This window comes from Carassius gibelio, chromosome A7, assembly GCF_023724105.1.
Source record: "Carassius gibelio isolate Cgi1373 ecotype wild population from Czech Republic chromosome A7, carGib1.2-hapl.c, whole genome shotgun sequence".
NCBI lineage: Eukaryota > Metazoa > Chordata > Actinopteri > Cypriniformes > Cyprinidae > Carassius > Carassius gibelio.
Genome location: NC_068377.1, coordinates 28,489,043 through 28,511,768, shown reverse-complemented (window position 1 = coordinate 28,511,768; position 22,726 = coordinate 28,489,043). Strand labels below are relative to the sequence as shown.

Here is a 22,726-nt window from a genome sequence, read left to right as displayed (position 1 = left end):
TGTTTAATGTTATATAAAAGCATTTACATTTTTAAAGTAATTTTTTTACATTTAAAAGTCATTTGATCAAAAATACAGTAAAAAACTAACATTGTGAAAATTTGTTACAGTTGAAAATAACTCTTTTCTATTTGAATATAATTTAAAATGTAAATTATTCCAATGATTGCAAAGCAGATTACTCATACATTTCTTATTATAAGTGTTGAAAACAGTTGTGCCGTTTAATATTTTGAGGAAACCATTATACTCTTTTTACTGGATTCTAACAAAGAGAAATTCAAAAGAACAACACTTATTTTAAATAGAAATATTTTGAAACATTATAAATGTCTGCACCCTAACTTTTAATCATTTAATGCTTCCTTGCTGTTTAAGAATATTCTTTCTTTATTTTTGTCATTTTTTACAGCCTTTAAACCTCTGAATGATAGCGCATAATAAATTACATTTTTTAACATTTTCTGTTTGTACAAGGAGCACTACATATTATGTAACTAACAATTAACAACAGTATAGGCATGGCAAGTTTATTTATATAGCACATTTCATAAGCAATGCTTATTCAAAGCGTTTTACATAATACAAGGAAGTAAAATAATCATAAAAAAATAATCACAACAATAAAACAAGGAATTTCAAAACTTTTAAAATGATTTAAAATATGTATTAAAACTGAATTTAAAACAGTTAAACATGGAAAATTATTATAAATACATAAAATACTGCACAATCAGTTCAGACATTGCACAGTGCTCATTCAATAAATGCACAGCTAAACACAAGAGTTTTGAGTCTAGATTTGAATGTTACTAAAGTTTTAACACATCTGATCTCTTCTGAAGCTAGTAAGTAATAAAACCATGAATGAGTTTCTTCAAGTCTTGACTGGAAACAAAACATCGAATTCTTGCAATGTTTTTGAGATGATAGTATGCTGATATAGTTAATGCTTTGACATGACTATTGAAACTAGGTCTGTACTGTATATCTAAAATTATTACCATAGATGAATGAAAAATATAAAACTGTTTTTATGATAAGGTGAAGTATAACCTTACTGTAAAGTGTCATCTAACCTTCATTTCAACTGAGTCACACTTATTGGTCATGTCTATACATGAATACAGTTCTAATGTATTGTTGCATTTTCTCCCAGCTTCTAATACCATTAACGGGCAACACTTTAACATTCAAAATGATGCAACTAAGCAAACAGATGCAAAGGTTTTCAGTTGTACAATAGTTTCACATTTTGAAACTCGGGAAGAACACAAAAAAAGCAAAACTTCTTTAAGCCAGACTTAATCCCATTATTAATTCAAGCATCTTTAAACAAACAAAACCACTCATTTTCATCAGGAGGCTACATTTCGTATTCAAATGATTCACTAGCACTTTACAGTAAAGTCATAACAAACATAATAAAATGCTCAACTTATCAATATGCACATTCACATTTGTTAAACATTATATAATATGATGGTAATCAAAGTTCCTATATATCTGATATTCGAATGATCCATTGAAGAAAAACAAGTTTGAAATGATAATTTTTATTGAAAGTTTAGCTTGGGCCAAATACTTCAGAATAATATAAGAAGGGGCTGAGCTCTACTCATCTAACTTCAACGGTTCACACTCCTGGGCTGGACCTGATATGGAATATCATACACAGGGAGCCTCTTTTTACAGGCGTTATAAACGTACGTGCTTTATCATAAAACAGGGTGGAATCTCAGTTACACGAGTAATTTCCATTAGTTCTGGTCACAAGACAAGAAATAAATTTACATCAGAAGTAATAGTTGTAAGCATGGATTCATTTTCTTAATAAAAATAACTACCTCAGTGAAAATTTATGCTTTTTTGGATGTTGCTAACTTGCTTCTTTTGCTGGAAATCTGAAAAATCTTTTGTCACACAGTGATGAAAAACAAAACGTCTTCATGCATTTGTTTAATTTAATTATTACAAGATACAAGCAAAACAAAAAAAGCTCAATATTGATCTCCCAGGATGACTTCAGACTGGTCTGGCCTCCTTTGAAACATAATAGTTCATTGAAATAAGTTTTTTTTTTTATATTTTGAATTTGGATTTCTAACCCACATCAGAAACGAATTCTTGGTACTATTCAGACTAGTAAAAAAAAATATTGTAAAAAAAATAAAAATAAACAAACAAACACCTTAATAAACCGAATGGGGATTTCTGATTTAAGAGATGGATTCAAAGGTCTCTGTACTGTGTGGGCTGAATTTCACGGCATCTTCTGATAAATGTTACCACCCATAAGAGAACAGGGGGAACACACCCTGGTCCTATCACAAACAGTTACTGATTCACTAAACCGGTTTTGCAAAGCTATGTAAAATAATATTCATGAAAGTGATAAAAATGATCCACACCTTCTCATGCCCTGCCCCACTGGCCGTGCATCAAACGACCCTTTATAAACCCAAACAGGTTTCATATTTCTGCCTTAGTAAACCTTACACCATCCATTAATCCAGACATGGGACATCTGGAGCTAATACTAGTACTAACATGGATAATAGGTTGCTTTACCATAGACAACACAAATAGGTGAGATGCACTTAATTATTTCGTTATTTGGTTTAATGTTTCAGTAGTAATATGAATTTCAATCTAATTTAGTTTTAATTAAGTACAAGATTCAGTAAAAGATAGATAATAGTGTATACTAGCAATATGATGCAGCCTGCAATGTGTACATATTTATATGTATAATATGCAAATACATATTATAAATAAATATATATATATATATTAGAAATATGAATATCTTTACAATGTACATGAACATAGAGTCACACGTTTCAAATTAAATGTTATATGACAACTGGTAAGTGTGAAAGCATATTAACATATCAGAGTTTTACCATTTCTTAATTTTATACAAGACATCATTGTATTGCAAAGGCATTAATTGTCACTTCCTTATAGTTTTTAGAGTTTCCTTACGGATGGTGACAACTATTACGTAACTCAATTACACTAGTTTTATGCCTTTGTAGATAGGAAATTCTTAAGTGATTGTGAAGCTAATCTAATACTTAAGCATAGTAAAATATATCCAGCTTCTTCATCTTTTCCATTTTCCTGTTTCTTATATCCTGTTTTTACAGATATGACGTGACAAAGAGAGATGCTGGTAAGAAATGTGTCATGTAAAATGCAATTTGGATAATGATTAACTAGGGAATTAGTATTATTGCAAAATTTCTATATTTCCATTTTTTTTATATTAAGAAAGATTTTAAGATAAATAAATTACTACAATACAACTAAGAACTACTATTATCATTTCCTACAAATATGTGCAAAGACCCTTATCATGTCTGTCTTATACCAATGAACATTGGGGAGAGACTTTGTTCTGTCACAAAAAAAAACAACAACAAAAAAATAAACATGCTTGACATTGCACAAAGTGTTCACGCTTGCAATCAAGCAAGGACACATATGATTACAAAATGACATGAGAACTGGTTGTAAACGGGTGGAGTACGGTAGGCCCCCATAAAGCATATCTAAGGTCCATGTCCATTACCAACACATTAAGAACATAAAGTGCATTTATTGCATTGTACCATTGGAAGATGATGCACATAAAAAATGTCAGCATTACTCATTCCTCATTTTAGTACTGGTATTGTTTTAAGAGCATATGCTTAAATAAGTAATCCAAAGTCAACTGGGATTCCTAGTATAGTCAGTTCTAGACCATTTCTACCAATGAAAACTGAAACCTTGTGTTTTTTAATCTTTTAAACAGTGCTGGCCTCGTGTGATTTCAACAAAAATGAAGATCCTCTCTGCAACTTCCAACAAGACACTGCAGATAATGGGGACTGGACGCGTCACAGTGGGCCCACCCCAACCCCAGGGACTGGACCTAATGGAGACTATCCGGATGGAAGTGAGTATGAACACCAAACCAACAAAAAACAGTCCAGTGATCTGTCAATGGACTGAAGAGGCATAATGCAAAACTGAATATTACTGAAATGATGGCTACCACAAATGTTTACAAAATTAGTTACATTTACAATTACATAATTACTGATTGAAGCGAAATGCATTAGGAAAGTGATTGCGATAGAGCGTTGCGTTAGCAGTGCAAAAGGTCATGCATGGGTTTGATTCCTTAACACACATAAAAAAAAAAGATATATAAAAAAAAGTATAGCCTATATACAATATACATTGCTTTGGATAAAATTGTCGGATAAATATAAATGCACTATACAATGTATTCTCTAGCAACCTTTGAATAACTTTTTTTCTTGCTCTCTTTAAATTGAACCCTTTCCACCCCACAGCTGGCTTTTACATATATCATGAGGCTGACAACTCCGTAAATGGACAGAAGATACGCCTTCTCAGCCCAGTTATTAGTAGTGGACCTTCTGAGATCTGTGTACAGTTCAACTACTACATGTATGGCACTGACGGTCATAACACCCTGAATGTGTTGGCCAAACGTCCTGACTCTGAAGACCAAATGTGGCAAAAAACTGGGATACAGAGCCCATCATGGCTTGGAGCCTCTGTCACTGTGCCCATACCAGCAGGACAGACCGCTCAGGTAAATGTGTCTGCTTACAAACATCAAAAGATCGTCACTGGTGCTAATGCAAGTGTTTGTGTAAGGCTATGGAGGTGTCATTTGTTCTTCTATAGTTCTAACATGCATTTGTAAATTGAATACATATGGGTACAGTCTTGTCATACCTAGTTATATTTGTAAGAGTATAATGGCCTTTATAGAAGACTTATTAAATTTCAGTGTTTACTGTGTTTATGGCAAAAGGCAAAAGTCTGTGCATTATAGTAATATGTCTTATCTATATAGGCCTTTTCTTCAGAATCAGTTAAAAAAGTCAGTGTTACCAAGAAAAGGATACTTCTGAAGCTCTTGATGACAGAATGAACTTTGTGACTCTTACAGTGTGACAGAAAATCCCCTGTCAGTAAGTTTTAATGTAATTTTTCTCTTCTAGATTGTCTTTCAAGCTACACGTGGGCTCTCTTCATCATGTGACACTGCCCTGGATAACATTGTCATAACCGTGGGAGGCTGTGATGGTACTTTATATTTAACCTCTATTGCATGCTACAAAAAAAAAAATCAGTTTTATATTATAATAATGATTTTATTGTATTTGATTTGCAGGCTGTATAGCTGGGTGTGATTTTGATGACTCTGATTTCTGTGGCTGGACAAATGTAATAACTAACGAAGAAATCTCTGGTTGGGAGTCTTGGTCTGGACAGACAGAAACCCCAGGCACTGGCCCTAATGATGACTTCTCCAAACCAGGACGTGAGTCCAACATTCCATCCTTATCTTATATTGATGATTTTAAGGATGACTTTCAGTACTCTTCACATTCTCTTTGTCCTCAAACTGTTTATTTCCAATGCAGTGGGGATATACCTGTTATTGGACTCCAGCTTTAGCATTGAAGGAGAATCTGCTCAGCTCTGGAGCCCCTCTACCTCAGCCTCTGGTTGCCTACAGCTGGACTTCCATTACTACATGTATGGCAGTGCCGCCAACATGGAGCTTAATGTCCATGCAGTCACCACTGGTAAGAGTAACAAGCCTACAGCCATTGTATAGAGTGAAGATGAATAGATTATTAAAACATCTGTAGGTTCAAAGGATAGTTATGAAATGAAAATTATGATATGAGGACCATATTCACATTTACACACAATGAATCAACTTTCAAATCTACTTTCAAAAATGTTATTTTACATATTAATTACTAAAATTCCGACTCAGTTTTTTACAATTATTATAATTATTTTTTTTTTTTTGTTTAATGTAATTTTTTTTTTTTTTTTTTTTTTAGGTGTGGAACTTGGGGCCCCTCTTTTCAGCATCAAAGGAAATCAAGGTCAGGGCTGGAAGCCTGCAAGTATTCGCTACATCGGTTCAGCTGATTCAGTAGAGGTCCGTTTTATTCTCTCAATTAAAAAAAGAACATGAATGAGCTTTTTAAATTGTTTGTTATAATGATCTAGCCCATTTGAGTTATAATGTAATTTAATGGATCATAAATATTGCCACATTTTTACATTGAAATTCACGTTTTTCATTTCAGTTTGTAATTGTTGGTGTTTATGGTGAAACAGACAAGACAGATATTGCAATTGATAGTGTCTGCATTACCACTTGTACAGGTAGGTGGCAGACAATGTTACTAATGCTATTGTAAGTCTAAAAGTACCAGCAGCCATATAATACATATTGTATGGATGATGCACCAGTCTATTAATTGTTTTCTTGCTTGATTTTAGCACCTACAACAACACCTAAACCAATTACAGCACAATCCACTACACCTAAAACAACAACACCGCAATCCACTACTCCTAAACCAACGACACCACAATCCACTACACCTAAACCAATGACACCACAATCCACTACACCTAAACCAACGACACCACAATCCACTACACCTAAACCAATGACACCACAATCCACTACACCTAAACCAACGACACCGGTTCCTTCAACTCCTAAACCAACAACACCTAAGCCAACTACTCCAGCACCAACAGCCCCAGGTAAGTTGAACTTGTTCTATTTTGAATAAAAACATTAATCAAAACATTATAACTCTGTATAGATAAACAAACTCTTCTTGTCTTCAAACAGTCATCTGCCCTCCAGACTCTGAGTACATTGATTGTGGCCCAGCCTGTATTCCTTCATGCTCAGCACCCTCTACTAACTGCTCTGGTTCTTGCATCAGCGGCTGCTTCTGTAAACCAGGATTTGTTTTCCGTGGCCGGCGCTGTGTTCCTATTGAGCAGTGTGGATGTCTGGATGAAGAAAACAATTACTTTGAGGTACATTGTTGTGAGGCAGCATTTTCCCCAGTTTTGGGACCGAAGCCTTTACTCTAAAAATCTTGGTCTGTGTTTACACTCAGCCCGGTGAGATCATATTTGGAGATGGCTGTTCCAAGTTGTGTCGCTGTGCTGGCAACTACACTTTCGACTGTGTGGACAACACCTGTGACCCTGTGACAGAAGAATGTCGGGAGGTTGGTGGAGTGCATGGCTGCTACCCTAAAGGTATTACAGAAAGCCACAACAATCTTCCCTTAATCTATGATTATTTTTACAGACAAGCTATCAGTTTACAGATTATCTTTGAATACCCTCAAACAACATGTTAACTTCCAAACGCAAAGCCATTTTATACAATCTGCTACTTTAAGCACTTTTGTTTGAATTTATATCTTTGACACCAAGGGATTTTTCTCTCACAGGAACCTCCACCTGTATTGCTTCTGGTGACCCCCATTACACCACCTTTGATAACCGGCGCTATGACTTCATGGGAAACTGTTCTTACCTGATGTCCGAGCCTTGTAACAGCACAGACGTGCCTCACTTCGCTGTATACACAGACAATGAGAATCGCTTCAACAATCCTCATATCAGCTATGTAAAGGCAGTTCATGTCCATGCACTGGGAGTAATAGTGTCCATTCTGAAAGGAGGTATTGTGCAGGTAAGAGAAAAGAACATTGTTTTCAATATTAATGATTCATACACCATCATGTATACAATAGTAAATGTTATATATACATCTAATTTAGTGGCACATTCAAATGGACAATTCTGTTTTCTGACTTTTCTCAGGTCAATGGTACCAATGTGAACATTCCTCTGAGTCCTGTCAGTGGTGTTGATATTTTTATGTCTGGCAAGCACTACACAGTGGCCTTGAACTTTGGAGTAACTGTACGTTACGATGGAAACCACTATATGGACATTAAAGTTATCAAGAAGTGAGTATGGTTCTTATTAAATTCTTCTTTTATAACTTGATTCACTTTTGAATATCTCTACATGCTTGTGATCATTTTACAGCTATGAGGACAAACTTTGTGGGCTGTGTGGGGACTACAACGGAGACTCTCAGGATGACTTCCAGACCCCAACTGGTGAACTGGTCCAAAGCCCCAATGACTTTGGCCACAGCTGGAACATAGACCCTGAGTAAGGCACTATGCTGTGACAACAGCCTTATCTCTATTAACTCAGATCATAGAGACCTCACCTCTGATTCCTCCTTCAGGTGTAACAAGCCAGAGGTTGGTCCATCCACAGGGTGTACAGATGCTGAGGAGGAGTTGTATGAAGGTCCTGCTTACTGTGGTATCATATTGAACAGCAATGGCCCATTTGCTGCTTGTCATCCAAAAGTCAACCCCAATGTGAGTAAAATCAAATCTGTTAATGCTTTTGAATTTGAATGCTTAATCGAACAACAGATATTTAAAGATCTTAACCCTGTGTGTATAGGGCTTCTTCAAAGACTGCTTGTTTGATGTTTGTGAGCTGGATGGTGCTCAATCTGCATTGTGTGAAGCAATAGAGTCATACGTCAATGAATGTCAGGACCGTGGCGTCACAATTGGACCCTGGAGAAACAGCACCTTCTGTCGTATGTCTGAAGAACAGATAGTCCTTTACCATAAACTCTGACAAAAATACAGACAAAATGATGATACGCACTAACACACATTGTTCCTCTCCAGCTCTGAAATGCCCAGCCAACAGTCACTTTGAATCATGTGCACCAGTTTGCCAGCCTTCCTGCAATCCAACTCCACCAAGTCAGTGCAGCGGGCCTTGCTCTGAAGGATGTGTTTGTGACCCTGGATATATCCTCAGTGCTGGCCAGTGTGTGAAAGAAGATACATGTGGCTGCAGCTATAACGGACATTATTATAAGGTGAGGAAATTGAATGTGGTATCATTTAGAACAAAAATGGTTTGTCATAGTCAATCAACTAGTATTTGTCATGACTTTTCCTCTCTCTGTGGATTTAGCCAGGTGAAGAGTTCTTCACTAAGGACTGTGAGCTACAGTGTAAGTGCAACCCCCCATTTGTTACCTGTAGTGCTGCTGACTGCCCACCAATGGAACAATGTGGAGTACAGGATGGAGTAATTGGGTGTTACCCACAAGGTGAGTACTCGGGTTAACTCAGAAAGTGTGTTTCCATCAAAAGTTTGATTTCAATCAGAATAAAGTAATTCATTTTTAAAGTAAATTTTTTTTTTTTATTATTATACATGCGACTGTTACTTGGCTTCATCTAGTTAAACAGATTACTACTGGCCTCAGTGCTGTGTATGTTTTGGGGTCCTAGGAGGTTGCATTATTTTCAAATAACTGAATATATACAATACTAAATATACAATATTTGTAGCATATCATTTTTATCTCTTTTCTCATTTTCTCAGAATCTAAAGACTGTATTATCTCTGGTGATCCTCATTATAACACCTTTGATGGCAAATACTACAGCTACATGGGCACTTGTACCTACACTCTGGCCCGCACCTGCAAAAACAACACTGGTAAGCAATAGTCAAGATAGGATACAAAGATCCACAACTACAGTAGCAATGAGTTTACTATTGATTTAATGTGCATAACATATCCCTGAAATAATCTTCAAAAGTTTTAAGAGTTTAAAGAATTACAGAGCTTCAAAATAACAATACCTTACTCTCTTCTGCAGGTCCCTGGTTCTCCATTGAGGCCAAGAATGAAGAGAGAGGAGTTTCTGGCGTTTCTTACCTGAGGAAACTGTACGTGACTGTTGACGGCATCACAGTGACAATGATGAAAAACAGGAGAACTCTGGTCAGTATCCACAGCAGCTGCCTTCATTAAACCATAACTGAAGTCATTCTGTAGTCTTGATATCATGAATTGAGGTTTTAAATAAATGGTTTCAGTATATGAAACTCTCTCTGGGATTTAATCCTTGAGATTAAGTAAATGGACATAATAGTTTTTATCAAATATTTTCTTTCAGTTGTTCATAATCTGTTCATAGTGAGATTATCCATCTGTCCATTTTTTCAATTTTCCAGGAACTATCTAGAAAATAAAGCGAAATAAATAAAATCATAGTTCTTCTTGTTAATTTTATCATTAGCCTTCAATCCCCCTCTGGTTATCTCTTTTCCACACACAGGTGAATGGACTCAGGGTGTCTCTCCCTCACTCCCCATCTCCGCTCATTTCACTGTCTGTTGCTGGACAATATGTAATCCTCACAACTCCGTTCGGCCTGAAGGTGCAGTGGGACGGCAATCATTACGCTAAAATCTCTGTTCCCAGGTACTTAAACTATTTAAACATCCTGATGAAGTTTATGCATCATTGTGACCTGAAGCATTTGACAGGAAACACTAAGAACCACAGTGATTGTTAAGGGTTGCAGATCTTAAGTAAATCCTCTAAAAGAAAAATCAAAAAGCTTCTCTGGGAAATGTATATCTTTACATTAATCTATCTTTTTATTCCTCTGACTCATTTTATCAGTTCCTACTATGACCAGATGTGTGGCCTGTGTGGGGACTATGATGGAAACCCCAATAATGATTTCACTAAGCCTGATGGCTCCCAAACCGACAGCTCAAATCAGTTTGGCGACAGCTGGAAAACTGATGAGGATGAGGATGCAACGTCAGTAAATTTCACTCTTCTTCATAATCAGACTGTTTTATTAGGATTAAGTTAACTTCCCATGCTCGATAATGTCAGTGTTGATCACTTCAGATCTTTGTTGTGTTTTCAGGTGCAAGCCTGACCCCGGGCCTCAACCTCCCTGCGATCCTGTGCTGGAGGGCGTCGTGTCAAACCCAGAGAACTGTGGGAGAATAACTGACACAAATGGAGCATTTAGGTTAGGATTTACCAAACTACGAAAACAATGTTGAAACATTCAATTTGAAATGAATCATAAGGAATAAGCACGCTGTGTTATTCATACGGATTCTAGCATGAGACAATGAAGGTCTTTTAATGATTAATAATTGCCCACTTTCTCTCATATTTGCTCCTCACAGGGACTGTATAAAGGTGGTGAACCCGTTGCCTTACTTCCAGAGCTGTGTGTTTGATATGTGCCGTTATCAGGGGCTTCAGCAGGTCCTTTGTGACCAGCTTCAGGCTTACACTGACGCTTGCCTGAGTGCAGGTGCACCTGTCCATCCATGGAGAGAGCCAGACTTCTGTCGTGAGTCATTCTCTCATTTATTGTATCAAACTGGATTAAGGTATAGGAAATATAGGAATAGGAAAGCTAGAATTGAACAATTACTTTAGCCTTATTATTTTTATTATTTATGGGGCCTTTATGCCTTTAATGGCCAAGGCAGAGAAGGCAGGAATGCCATCACAGTACAGGTACCTATGCCTTGGAAACTTATTTTCATAATTTAATGCTGTTTTTCCTTCATTTTTGTACAGCTCTGGAATGTCCTCTAAACAGCCATTACTCCATGTGTGTGAGCTCCTGTCCGGAGACGTGTCTGGGTATCAATGGACCCCCGGGCTGCAGTGAGAAGTGTGTCGAGGGCTGTGAGTGTGACGCTGGCTTCATCCTCAGTGACAGCAAATGTGTTCCTGTTAAAGACTGCGGCTGTGTGGACTCCTCAGGCTCCTACCATCCAGTGAGTTTAACACTAAGGCTGACTGATGTAGCATTGACAAAACTTTGATTCAAACATTCATAAAAACACAGCAAACTTGTCTTTTGATATTTAGGTAAATGAGAGCTGGTATCTGGAGGGCTGTAAACAGCATTGCACATGTGAAGGTGGAGGAAATATTCACTGTTATGACACCAGCTGTCCTCCTAGTGAGAGCTGCCAGCTTCAAGATGGAGACTATGTCTGCAAACCAAGCGGTAACAATTATAGTACTGGTGTATACATGATAAAGTTTTGATCACATGTACTGGTGCATTTACATATCTCATCATATAATGAATATACACACGTCAAGATAAACAAACCAGTTGGCAATCCTGATATATCTAGAGCTTATCTTTCTGAATTGTACTCCTTCATTTTTATCCTTCTCTTTATATTTAATCTCTGGTGACCCTCAATACCTCCTTTGATAAAGTACATCACTTAAGTACCTGCACATGGGTTCTTGTTCCTACACTATCAAGAAGTTACACCTTATGTATAGTTACTGTAAGCAACTCTTCTTGTCTTCAAACAGTGACCTGCCCTCCAGACTCTGAGTACATTGATTGTGGCCCAGCCTGTATTCCTTCATGCTCAGCACCCTCTACTAACTGCTCTGGTTCTTGCATCAGCGGCTGCTTCTGTAAACCAGGATTTGTTTTCCGTGGCCGGCGCTGTGTTCCTATTGAGCAGTGTGGATGTCTGGATGAAGAAAACAATTACTTTGAGGTACATTGTTGTGAGGCAGCATTTTCCCCAGTTTTGGGACCGAAGCCTTTACTCTAAAAATCTTGGTCTGTGTTTACACTCAGCCCGGTGAGATCATATTTGGAGATGGCTGTTCCAAGTTGTGTCGCTGTGCTGGCAACTACACTTTCGACTGTGTGGACAACACCTGTGACCCTGTGACAGAAGAATGTCGGGAGGTTGGTGGAGTGCATGGCTGCTACCCTAAAGGTATTACAGAAAGCCACAACAATCTTCCCTTAATCTATGATTATTTTTACAGACAAGCTATCAGTTTACAGATTATCTTTGAATACCCTCAAACAACATGTTAACTTCCAAACGCAAAGCCATTTTATACAATCTGCTACTTTAAGCACTTTTGTTTGAATTTATATCTTTGACACCAAGGGATTTTTCTCTCACAGGAACCTCCACCTGTATTGCTTCTGGTGACCCCCATTACACCACCTTTGATAACCGGCGCTATGACTTCATGGGAAACTGTTCTTACCTGATGTCCGAGCCTTGTAACAGCACAGACGTGCCTCACTTCGCTGTATACACAGACAATGAGAATCGCTTCAACAATCCTCATATCAGCTATGTAAAGGCAGTTCATGTCCATGCACTGGGAGTAATAGTGTCCATTCTGAAAGGAGGTATTGTGCAGGTAAGAGAAAAGAACATTGTTTTCAATATTAATGATTCATACACCATCATGTATACAATAGTAAATGTTATATATACATCTAATTTAGTGGCACATTCAAATGGACAATTCTGTTTTCTGACTTTTCTCAGGTCAATGGCACCAATGTGAACATTCCTCTGAGTCCTGTCAGTGGTGTTGATATTTTTATGTCTGGCAAGCACTACACAGTGGCCTTGAACTTTGGAGTAACTGTACGTTACGATGGAAACCACTATATGGACATTAAAGTTATCAAGGAGTGAGTATGGTTCTTATTAAATTCTTCTTTTATAACTTGATTCACTTTTGAATATCTCTACATGCTTGTGATCATTTTAAAGCTATGAGGACAAACTTTGTGGGCTGTGTGGGGACTACAACGGAGACTCTCAGGATGACTTCCAGACCCCAACTGGTGAACTGGTCCAAAGCCCCAATGACTTTGGCCACAGCTGGAACATAGACCCTGAGTAAGGCACTATGCTGTGACAACAGCCTTATCTCTATTAACTCAGATCATAGAGACCTCACCTCTGATTCCTCCTTCAGGTGTAACAAGCCAGAGGTTGGTCCATCCACAGGGTGTACAGATGCTGAGGAGGAGTTGTATGAAGGTCCTGCTTACTGTGGTATCATATTGAACAGCAATGGCCCATTTGCTGCTTGCCATCCAAAAGTCAATCCCAATGTGAGTAAAATCAAATATGTTAATGCTTTTGAATTTGAATGCTTAATCGAACAACAGATATTTAAAGATCTTAACCCTGTGTGTATAGGGCTTCTTCAAAGACTGCTTGTTTGATGTTTGTGAGCTGGATGGTGCTCATTCTGCATTGTGTGAAGCAATAGAGTCATACGTCAACGAATGTCAGGACCGTGGCGTCACAATTGGACCCTGGAGAAACAGCACCTTCTGTCGTATGTCTGAAGAAAAAATAGCCCTTTACCATAAACTCTGACAAAAATACAGACAAAATGATGATACGCACTAACACACATTGTTCCTCTCCAGCTCTGAAATGCCCAGCCAACAGTCACTTTGAATCATGTGCACCAGTTTGCCAGCCTTCCTGCAATCCAACTCCACCAAGTCAGTGCAGCGGGCCTTGCTCTGAAGGATGTGTTTGTGACCCTGGATATATCCTCAGTGCTGGCCAGTGTGTGAAAGAAGATACATGTGGCTGCAGCTATAACGGACATTATTATAAGGTGAGGAAATTGAATGTGGTATCATTTAGGACAGAAATGGTTTGTCATAGTCAATCAACTAGTATTTGTCATGACTTTTCCTCTCTCTGTGGATTTAGCCAGGTGAAGAGTTCTTCACTAAGGACTGTGAGCTACAGTGTAAGTGCAACCCCCCATTTGTTACCTGTAGTGCTGCTGACTGCCCACCAATGGAACAATGTGGAGTACAGGATGGAGTAATTGGGTGTTACCCACAAGGTGAGTACTCGGGTTAACTCAGAAAGTGTGTTTCCATCAAAAGTTTGATTTCAATCAGAATAAAGTAATTCATTTTTAAAGTAAATATTTTTTTTTATTATTATACATGCGACTGTTACTTGGCTTCATCTAGTTAAACAGATTACTACTGGCCTCAGTGCTGTGTATGTTTTGGGGTCCTAGGAGGTTGCATTATTTTCAAATAACTGAATATATACAATACTAAATATACAATATTTGTAGCATATCATTTTTATCTCTTTTCTCATTTTCTCAGAATCTAAAGACTGTATTATCTCTGGTGATCCTCATTATAACACCTTTGATGGCAAATACTACAGCTACATGGGCACTTGTACCTACACTCTGGCCCGCACCTGCAAAAACAACACTGGTAAGCAATAGTCAAGATAGGATACAAAGATCCACAACTACAGTAGCAATGAGTTTACTATTGATTTAATGTGCATAACATATCCCTGAAATAATCTTCAAAAGTTTTAAGAGTTTAAAGAATTACAGAGCTTCAAAATAACAATACCTTACTCTCTTCTGCAGGTCCCTGGTTCTCCATTGAGGCCAAGAATGAAGAGAGAGGAGTTTCTGGCGTTTCTTACCTGAGGAAACTGTACGTGACTGTTGACGGCATCACAGTGACAATGATGAAAAACAGGAGAACTCTGGTCAGTATCCACAGCAGCTGCCTTCATTAAACCATAACTGAAGTCATTCTGTAATCTTGATATCATGATTTGAGGTTTTAAATAAATGATTTCAGTATATTAAACTCTCTCTGGGATTTAATCCTTGAGATTAAGTAAATGGACATAATAGTTGTTATCAAATATTTTCTTTCAGTTGTTCATAATCTCTTCATAGTGAGATTATCCATCTGTCCATTTTTTCAATTTTCCAGGAACTATCTAGAAAATAAAGCGAAATAAATAAAATCATAGTTCTTCTTGTTAATTTTATCATTAGCCTTCAATCCCCCTCTGGTTATCTCTTTTCCACACACAGGTGAATGGACTCAGGGTGTCTCTCCCTCACTCCCCATCTCCGCTCATTTCACTGTCTGTTGCTGGACAATATGTAATCCTCACAACTCCGTTCGGCCTGAAGGTGCAGTGGGACGGCAATCATTACGCTAAAATCTCTGTTCCCAGGTAATTAAACTATTTAAACATCCTGATGAAGTTTATGCATCATTGTGACCTGAAGCATTTGACAGGAAACACTAAGAACCACAATGATTGTTAAGGGTTGCAGATCTTAAGTAAATCCTCTAAAAGAAAAATCAAAAAGCTTCTCTGGGAAATGTATATCTTTACATTAATCTATCTTTTTATTCCTCTGACTCATTTTATCAGTTCCTACTATGACCAGATGTGTGGCCTGTGTGGGGACTATGATGGAAACCCCAATAATGATTTCACTAAGCCTGATGGCTCCCAAACCGACAGCTCAAATCAGTTTGGCGACAGCTGGAAAACTGATGAGGATGAGGATGCAACGTCAGTAAATTTCACTCTTCTTCATAATCAGACTGTTTTATTAGGATTAAGTTAACTTCCCATGCTCGATAATGTCAGTGTTGATCACTTCAGATCTTTGTTGTGTTTTCAGGTGCAAGCCTGACCCCGGGCCTCAACCTCCCTGCGATCCTGTGCTGGAGGGCGTCGTGTCAAACCCAGAGAACTGTGGGAGAATAACTGACACAAATGGAGCATTTAGGTTAGGATTTACCAAACTACGAAAACAATGTTGAAACATTCAATTTGAAATGAATCATAAGGAATAAGCACGCTGTGTTATTCATACGGATTCTAGCATGAGACAATGAAGGTCTTTTAATGATTAATAATTGCCCACTTTCTCTCATATTTGCTCCTCACAGGGACTGTATAAAGGTGGTGAACCCGTTGCCTTACTTCCAGAGCTGTGTGTTTGATATGTGCCGTTATCAGGGGCTTCAGCAGGTCCTTTGTGACCAGCTTCAGGCTTACACTGACGCTTGCCTGAGTGCAGGTGCACCTGTCCATCCATGGAGAGAGCCAGACTTCTGTCGTGAGTCATTCTCTCATTTATTGTATCAAACTGGATTAAGGTATAGGAAATATAGGAATAGGAAAGCTAGAATTGAACAATTACTTTAGCCTTATTATTTTTATTATTTATGGGGCCTTTATGCCTTTAATGGCCAAGGCAGAGAAGGCAGGAATGCCATCACAGTACAGGTACCTATGCCTTGGAAACTTATTTTCATAATTTAATGCTGTTTTTCCTTCATTTTTGTACAGCTCTGGAATGTCCTCTAAACAGCCATTACTCCATGTGTGTGAGCTCCTGTCCGGAGACGTGTCTGGGTATCAATGGACCCCCGGGCTGCAGTGAGAAGTGTGTCGAGGGCTGTGAGTGTGACGCTGGCTTCATCCTCAGTGACAGCAAATGTGTTCCTGTTAAAGACTGCGGCTGTGTGGACTCCTCAGGCTCCTACCATCCAGTGAGTTTAACACTAAGGCTGACTGATGTAGCATTGACAAAACTTTGATTCAAACATTCATAAAAACACAGCAAACTTGTCTTTTGATATTTAGGTAAATGAGAGCTGGTATCTGGAGGGCTGTAAACAGCATTGCACATGTGAAGGTGGAGGAAATATTCACTGTTATGACACCAGCTGTCCTCCTAGTGAGAGCTGCCAGCTTCAAGATGGAGACTATGTCTGCAAACCAAGCGGTAACAATTATAGTACTGGTGTATACATGATAAAGTTTTGATCACATGTACTGGTGCATTTACATATCTCATCATATAATGAATATACACACGTCAAGATAAACAAACCAGTTGGCAATCCTGATATATCTAGAGCTTATCTTTCTGAATTGTACTCCTTCATTTTTATCCTTCTCTTTATATTTAATCTCTGGTGACCCTCAATACCTCCTTTGATAAAGTACATCACTTAAGTACCTGCACATGGGTTCTTGTTCCTACACTATCAAGAAGTTACACCTTATGTATAGTTACTGTAAGCAACTCTTCTTGTCTTCAAACAGTGACCTGCCCTCCAGACTCTGAGTACATTGATTGTGGCCCAGCCTGTATTCCTTCATGCTCAGCACCCTCTACTAACTGCTCTGGTTCTTGCATCAGCGGCTGCTTCTGTAAACCAGGATTTGTTTTCCGTGGCCGGCGCTGTGTTCCTATTGAGCAGTGTGGATGTCTGGATGAAGAAAACAATTACTTTGAGGTACATTGTTGTGAGGCAGCATTTTCCCCAGTTTTGGGACCGAAGCCTTTACTCTAAAAATCTTGGTCTGTGTTTACACTCAGCCCGGTGAGATCATATTTGGAGATGGCTGTTCCAAGTTGTGTCGCTGTGCTGGCAACTACACTTTCGACTGTGTGGACAACACCTGTGACCCTGTGACAGAAGAATGTCGGGAGGTTGGTGGAGTGCATGGCTGCTACCCTAAAGGTATTACAGAAAGCCACAACAATCTTCCCTTAATCTATGATTATTTTTACAGACAAGCTATCAGTTTACAGATTATCTTTGAATACCCTCAAACAACATGTTAACTTCCAAACGCAAAGCCATTTTATACAATCTGCTACTTTAAGCACTTTTGTTTGAATTTATATCTTTGACACCAAGGGATTTTTCTCTCACAGGAACCTCCACCTGTATTGCTTCTGGTGACCCCCATTACACCACCTTTGATAACCGGCGCTATGACTTCATGGGAAACTGTTCTTACCTGATGTCCGAGCCTTGTAACAGCACAGACGTGCCTCACTTCGCTGTATACACAGACAATGAGAATCGCTTCAACAATCCTCATATCAGCTATGTAAAGGCAGTTCATGTCCATGCACTGGGAGTAATAGTGTCCATTCTGAAAGGAGGTATTGTGCAGGTAAGAGAAAAGAACATTGTTTTCAATATTAATGATTCATACACCATCATGTATACAATAGTAAATGTTATATATACATCTAATTTAGTGGCACATTCAAATGGACAATTCTGTTTTCTGACTTTTCTCAGGTCAATGGCACCAATGTGAACATTCCTCTGAGTCCTGTCAGTGGTGTTGATATTTTTATGTCTGGCAAGCACTACACAGTGGCCTTGAACTTTGGAGTAACTGTACGTTACGATGGAAACCACTATATGGACATTAAAGTTATCAAGGAGTGAGTATGGTTCTTATTAAATTCTTCTTTTATAACTTGATTCACTTTTGAATATCTCTACATGCTTGTGATCATTTTAAAGCTATGAGGACAAACTTTGTGGGCTGTGTGGGGACTACAACGGAGACTCTCAGGATGACTTCCAGACCCCAACTGGTGAACTGGTCCAAAGCCCCAATGACTTTGGCCACAGCTGGAACATAGACCCTGAGTAAGGCACTATGCTGTGACAACAGCCTTATCTCTATTAACTCAGATCATAGAGACCTCACCTCTGATTCCTCCTTCAGGTGTAACAAGCCAGAGGTTGGTCCATCCACAGGGTGTACAGATGCTGAGGAGGAGTTGTATGAAGGTCCTGCTTACTGTGGTATCATATTGAACAGCAATGGCCCATTTGCTGCTTGTCATCCAAAAGTCAACCCCAATGTGAGTAAAATCAAATCTGTTAATGCTTTTGAATTTGAATGCTTAATCGAACAACAGATATTTAAAGATCTTAACCCTGTGTGTATAGGGCTTCTTCAAAGACTGCTTGTTTGATGTTTGTGAGCTGGATGGTGCTCATTCTGCATTGTGTGAAGCAATAGAGTCATACGTCAACGAATGTCAGGACCGTGGCGTCACAATTGGACCCTGGAGAAACAGCACCTTCTGTCGTATGTCTGAAGAAAAAATAGCCCTTTACCATAAACTCTGACAAAAATACAGACAAAATGATGATACGCACTAACACACATTGTTCCTCTCCAGCTCTGAAATGCCCAGCCAACAGTCACTTTGAATCATGTGCACCAGTTTGCCAGCCTTCCTGCAATCCAACTCCACCAAGTCAGTGCAGCGGGCCTTGCTCTGAAGGATGTGTTTGTGACCCTGGATATATCCTCAGTGCTGGCCAGTGTGTGAAAGAAGATACATGTGGCTGCAGCTATAACGGACATTATTATAAGGTGAGGAAATTGAATGTGGTATCATTTAGGACAGAAATGGTTTGTCATAGTCAATCAACTAGTATTTGTCATGACTTTTCCTCTCTCTGTGGATTTAGCCAGGTGAAGAGTTCTTCACTAAGGACTGTGAGCTACAGTGTAAGTGCAACCCCCCATTTGTTACCTGCAGTGCTGCTGACTGCCCACCAATGGAACAATGTGGAGTACAGGATGGAGTAATTGGGTGTTACCCACAAGGTGAGTACTCGGGTTAACTCAGAAAGTGTGTTTCCATCAAAAGTTTGATTTCAATCAGAATAAAGTAATTCATTTTTAAAGTAAATATTTTTTTTTATTATTATACATGCGACTGTTACTTGGCTTCATCTAGTTAAACAGATTACTACTGGCCTCAGTGCTGTGTATGTTTTGGGGTCCTAGGAGGTTGCATTATTTTCAAATAACTGAATATATACAATACTAAATATACAATATTTGTAGCATATCATTTTTATCTCTTTTCTCATTTTCTCAGAATCTAAAGACTGTATTATCTCTGGTGATCCTCATTATAACACCTTTGATGGCAAATACTACAGCTACATGGGCACTTGTACCTACACTCTGGCCCGCACCTGCAAAAACAACACTGGTAAGCAATAGTCAAGATAGGATACAAAGATCCACAACTACAGTAGCAATGAGTTTACTATTGATTTAATGTGCATAACATATCCCTGAAATAATCTTCAAAAGTTTTAAGAGTTTAAAGAATTACAGAGCTTCAAAATAACAATACCTTACTCTCTTCTGCAGGTCCCTGGTTCTCCATTGAGGCCAAGAATGAAGAGAGAGGAGTTTCTGGCGTTTCTTACCTGAGGAAACTGTACGTGACTGTTGACGGCATCACAGTGACAATGATGAAAAACAGGAGAACTCTGGTCAGTATCCACAGCAGCTGCCTTCATTAAACCATAACTGAAGTCATTCTGTAATCTTGATATCATGATTTGAGGTTTTAAATAAATGGTTTCAGTATATTAAACTCTCTCTGGGATTTAATCCTTCAGATTAAGTAAATGGACATAATAGTTGTTATCAAATATTTTCTTTCAGTTGTTCATAATCTCTTCATAGTGAGATTATCCATCTGTCCATTTTTTCAATTTTCCAGGAACTATCTAGAAAATAAAGCGAAATAAATAAAATCATAGTTCTTCTTGTTAATTTTATCATTAGCCTTCAATCCCCCTCTGGTTATCTCTTTTCCACACACAGGTGAATGGACTCAGGGTGTCTCTCCCTCACTCCCCATCTCCGCTCATTTCACTGTCTGTTGCTGGACAATATGTAATCCTCACAACTCCGTTCGGCCTGAAGGTGCAGTGGGACGGCAATCATTACGCTAAAATCTCTGTTCCCAGGTAATTAAACTATTTAAACATCCTGATGAAGTTTATGCATCATTGTGACCTGAAGCATTTGACAGGAAACACTAAGAACCACAATGATTGTTAAGGGTTGCAGATCTTAAGTAAATCCTCTAAAAGAAAAATCAAAAAGCTTCTCTGGGAAATGTATATCTTTACATTAATCTATCTTTTTATTCCTCTGACTCATTTTATCAGTTCCTACTATGACCAGATGTGTGGCCTGTGTGGGGACTATGATGGAAACCCCAATAATGATTTCACTAAGCCTGATGGCTCCCAAACCGACAGCTCAAATCAGTTTGGCGACAGCTGGAAAACTGATGAGGATGAGGATGCAACGTCAGTAAATTTCACTCTTCTTCATAATCAGACTGTTTTATTAGGATTAAGTTAACTTCCCATGCTCGATAATGTCAGTGTTGATCACTTCAGATCTTTGTTGTGTTTTCAGGTGCAAGCCTGACCCCGGGCCTCAACCTCCCTGCGATCCTGTGCTGGAGGGCGTCGTGTCAAACCCAGAGAACTGTGGGAGAATAACTGACACAAATGGAGCATTTAGGTTAGGATTTACCAAACTACGAAAACAATGTTGAAACATTCAATTTGAAATGAATCATAAGGAATAAGCACGCTGTGTTATTCATACGGATTCTAGCATGAGACAATGAAGGTCTTTTAATGATTAATAATTGCCCACTTTCTCTCATATTTGCTCCTCACAGGGACTGTATAAAGGTGGTGAACCCGTTGCCTTACTTCCAGAGCTGTGTGTTTGATATGTGCCGTTATCAGGGGCTTCAGCAGGTCCTTTGTGACCAGCTTCAGGCTTACACTGACGCTTGCCTGAGTGCAGGTGCACCTGTCCATCCATGGAGAGAGCCAGACTTCTGTCGTGAGTCATTCTCTCATTTATTGTATCAAACTGGATTAAGGTATAGGAAATATAGGAATAGGAAAGCTAGAATTGAACAATTACTTTAGCCTTATTATTTTTATTATTTATGGGGCCTTTATGCCTTTAATGGCCAAGGCAGAGAAGGCAGGAATGCCATCACAGTACAGGTACCTATGCCTTGGAAACTTATTTTCATAATTTAATGCTGTTTTTCCTTCATTTTTGTACAGCTCTGGAATGTCATCTAAACAGCCATTACTCCATGTGTGTGAGCTCCTGTCCGGAGACGTGTCTGGGTATCAATGGACCCCCGGGCTGCAGTGAGAAGTGTGTCGAGGGCTGTGAGTGTGACGCTGGCTTCATCCTCAGTGACAGCAAATGTGTTCCTGTTAAAGACTGCGGCTGTGTGGACTCCTCAGGCTCCTACCATCCAGTGAGTTTAACACTAAGGCTGACTGATGTAGCATTGACAAAACTTTGATTCAAACATTCATAAAAACACAGCAAACTTGTCTTTTGATATTTAGGTAAATGAGAGCTGGTATCTGGAGGGCTGTAAACAGCATTGCACATGTGAAGGTGGAGGAAATATTCACTGTTATGACACCAGCTGTCCTCCTAGTGAGAGCTGCCAGCTTCAAGATGGAGACTATGTCTGCAAACCAAGCGGTAACAATTATAGTACTGGTGTATACATGATAAAGTTTTGATCACATGTACTGGTGCATTTACATATCTCATCATATAATGAATATACACACGTCAAGATAAACAAACCAGTTGGCAATCCTGATATATCTAGAGCTTATCTTTCTGAATTGTACTCCTTCATTTTTAT

At 38.6% G+C, this 22,726-nt stretch overlaps 1 protein-coding gene across 50 annotated transcripts in view; it reads left to right on the top strand.

Annotated features, from left to right (window-relative positions):
* Nucleotides 1-2,499: 2,499 nt before the first annotated feature.
* LOC128017062 (IgGFc-binding protein-like) overlaps nt 2,500-22,726 on the top strand; it is a 46,896-nt gene continuing 26,669 nt past the window's right edge. For 10 of the 50 annotated variants that reach the window (XM_052602174.1, XM_052602173.1, XM_052602178.1 and 7 more), the window contains exons 1-43: nt 2,514-2,589; nt 3,153-3,178; nt 3,803-3,946; nt 4,350-4,615; nt 5,031-5,115; nt 5,204-5,353; nt 5,457-5,621; nt 5,889-5,989; nt 6,141-6,219; nt 6,337-6,541; nt 6,572-6,609; nt 6,701-6,894; nt 12,372-12,516; nt 12,714-12,958; nt 13,090-13,238; nt 13,321-13,449; nt 13,529-13,667; nt 13,756-13,897; nt 13,992-14,188; nt 14,287-14,425; nt 14,703-14,819; nt 14,984-15,108; nt 15,446-15,591; nt 15,796-15,939; nt 16,052-16,159; nt 16,323-16,492; nt 16,726-16,928; nt 17,023-17,164; nt 17,488-17,681; nt 17,765-17,909; nt 18,107-18,351; nt 18,483-18,631; nt 18,714-18,842; nt 18,922-19,060; nt 19,149-19,290; nt 19,385-19,581; nt 19,680-19,818; nt 20,096-20,212; nt 20,377-20,501; nt 20,839-20,984; nt 21,189-21,332; nt 21,445-21,552; nt 21,716-21,885. In XM_052602174.1, the coding sequence (XP_052458134.1) occupies nt 2,519-2,589; nt 3,153-3,178; nt 3,803-3,946; nt 4,350-4,615; nt 5,031-5,115; nt 5,204-5,353; nt 5,457-5,621; nt 5,889-5,989; nt 6,141-6,219; nt 6,337-6,541; nt 6,572-6,609; nt 6,701-6,894; nt 12,372-12,516; nt 12,714-12,958; nt 13,090-13,238; nt 13,321-13,449; nt 13,529-13,667; nt 13,756-13,897; nt 13,992-14,188; nt 14,287-14,425; nt 14,703-14,819; nt 14,984-15,108; nt 15,446-15,591; nt 15,796-15,939; nt 16,052-16,159; nt 16,323-16,492; nt 16,726-16,928; nt 17,023-17,164; nt 17,488-17,681; nt 17,765-17,909; nt 18,107-18,351; nt 18,483-18,631; nt 18,714-18,842; nt 18,922-19,060; nt 19,149-19,290; nt 19,385-19,581; nt 19,680-19,818; nt 20,096-20,212; nt 20,377-20,501; nt 20,839-20,984; nt 21,189-21,332; nt 21,445-21,552; nt 21,716-21,885 (6,253 nt within the window). In that variant the 5' untranslated portion in view covers nt 2,514-2,518. Of the gene's footprint in view, nt 2,590-3,152; nt 3,179-3,802; nt 3,947-4,349; nt 4,616-5,030; nt 5,116-5,203; nt 5,354-5,456; nt 5,622-5,888; nt 5,990-6,140; nt 6,220-6,336; nt 6,542-6,570; nt 6,610-6,700; nt 6,895-6,977; nt 7,123-7,319; nt 7,565-7,932; nt 8,056-8,134; nt 8,274-8,361; nt 8,504-8,597; nt 8,795-8,892; nt 9,032-9,309; nt 9,427-9,590; nt 9,716-10,052; nt 10,199-10,402; nt 10,547-10,658; nt 10,767-10,929; nt 11,100-11,332; nt 11,536-11,629; nt 11,772-12,094; nt 12,289-12,371; nt 12,517-12,713; nt 12,959-13,089; nt 13,239-13,320; nt 13,450-13,528; nt 13,668-13,755; nt 13,898-13,991; nt 14,189-14,286; nt 14,426-14,702; nt 14,820-14,983; nt 15,109-15,445; nt 15,592-15,795; nt 15,940-16,051; nt 16,160-16,322; nt 16,493-16,725; nt 16,929-17,022; nt 17,165-17,487; nt 17,682-17,764; nt 17,910-18,106; nt 18,352-18,482; nt 18,632-18,713; nt 18,843-18,921; nt 19,061-19,148; nt 19,291-19,384; nt 19,582-19,679; nt 19,819-20,095; nt 20,213-20,376; nt 20,502-20,838; nt 20,985-21,188; nt 21,333-21,444; nt 21,553-21,715; nt 21,886-22,726 lie in introns of those variants that run through there. The other 40 variants (XM_052602165.1, XM_052602163.1, XM_052602168.1 and 37 more) reach the window with 40 other exon arrangements.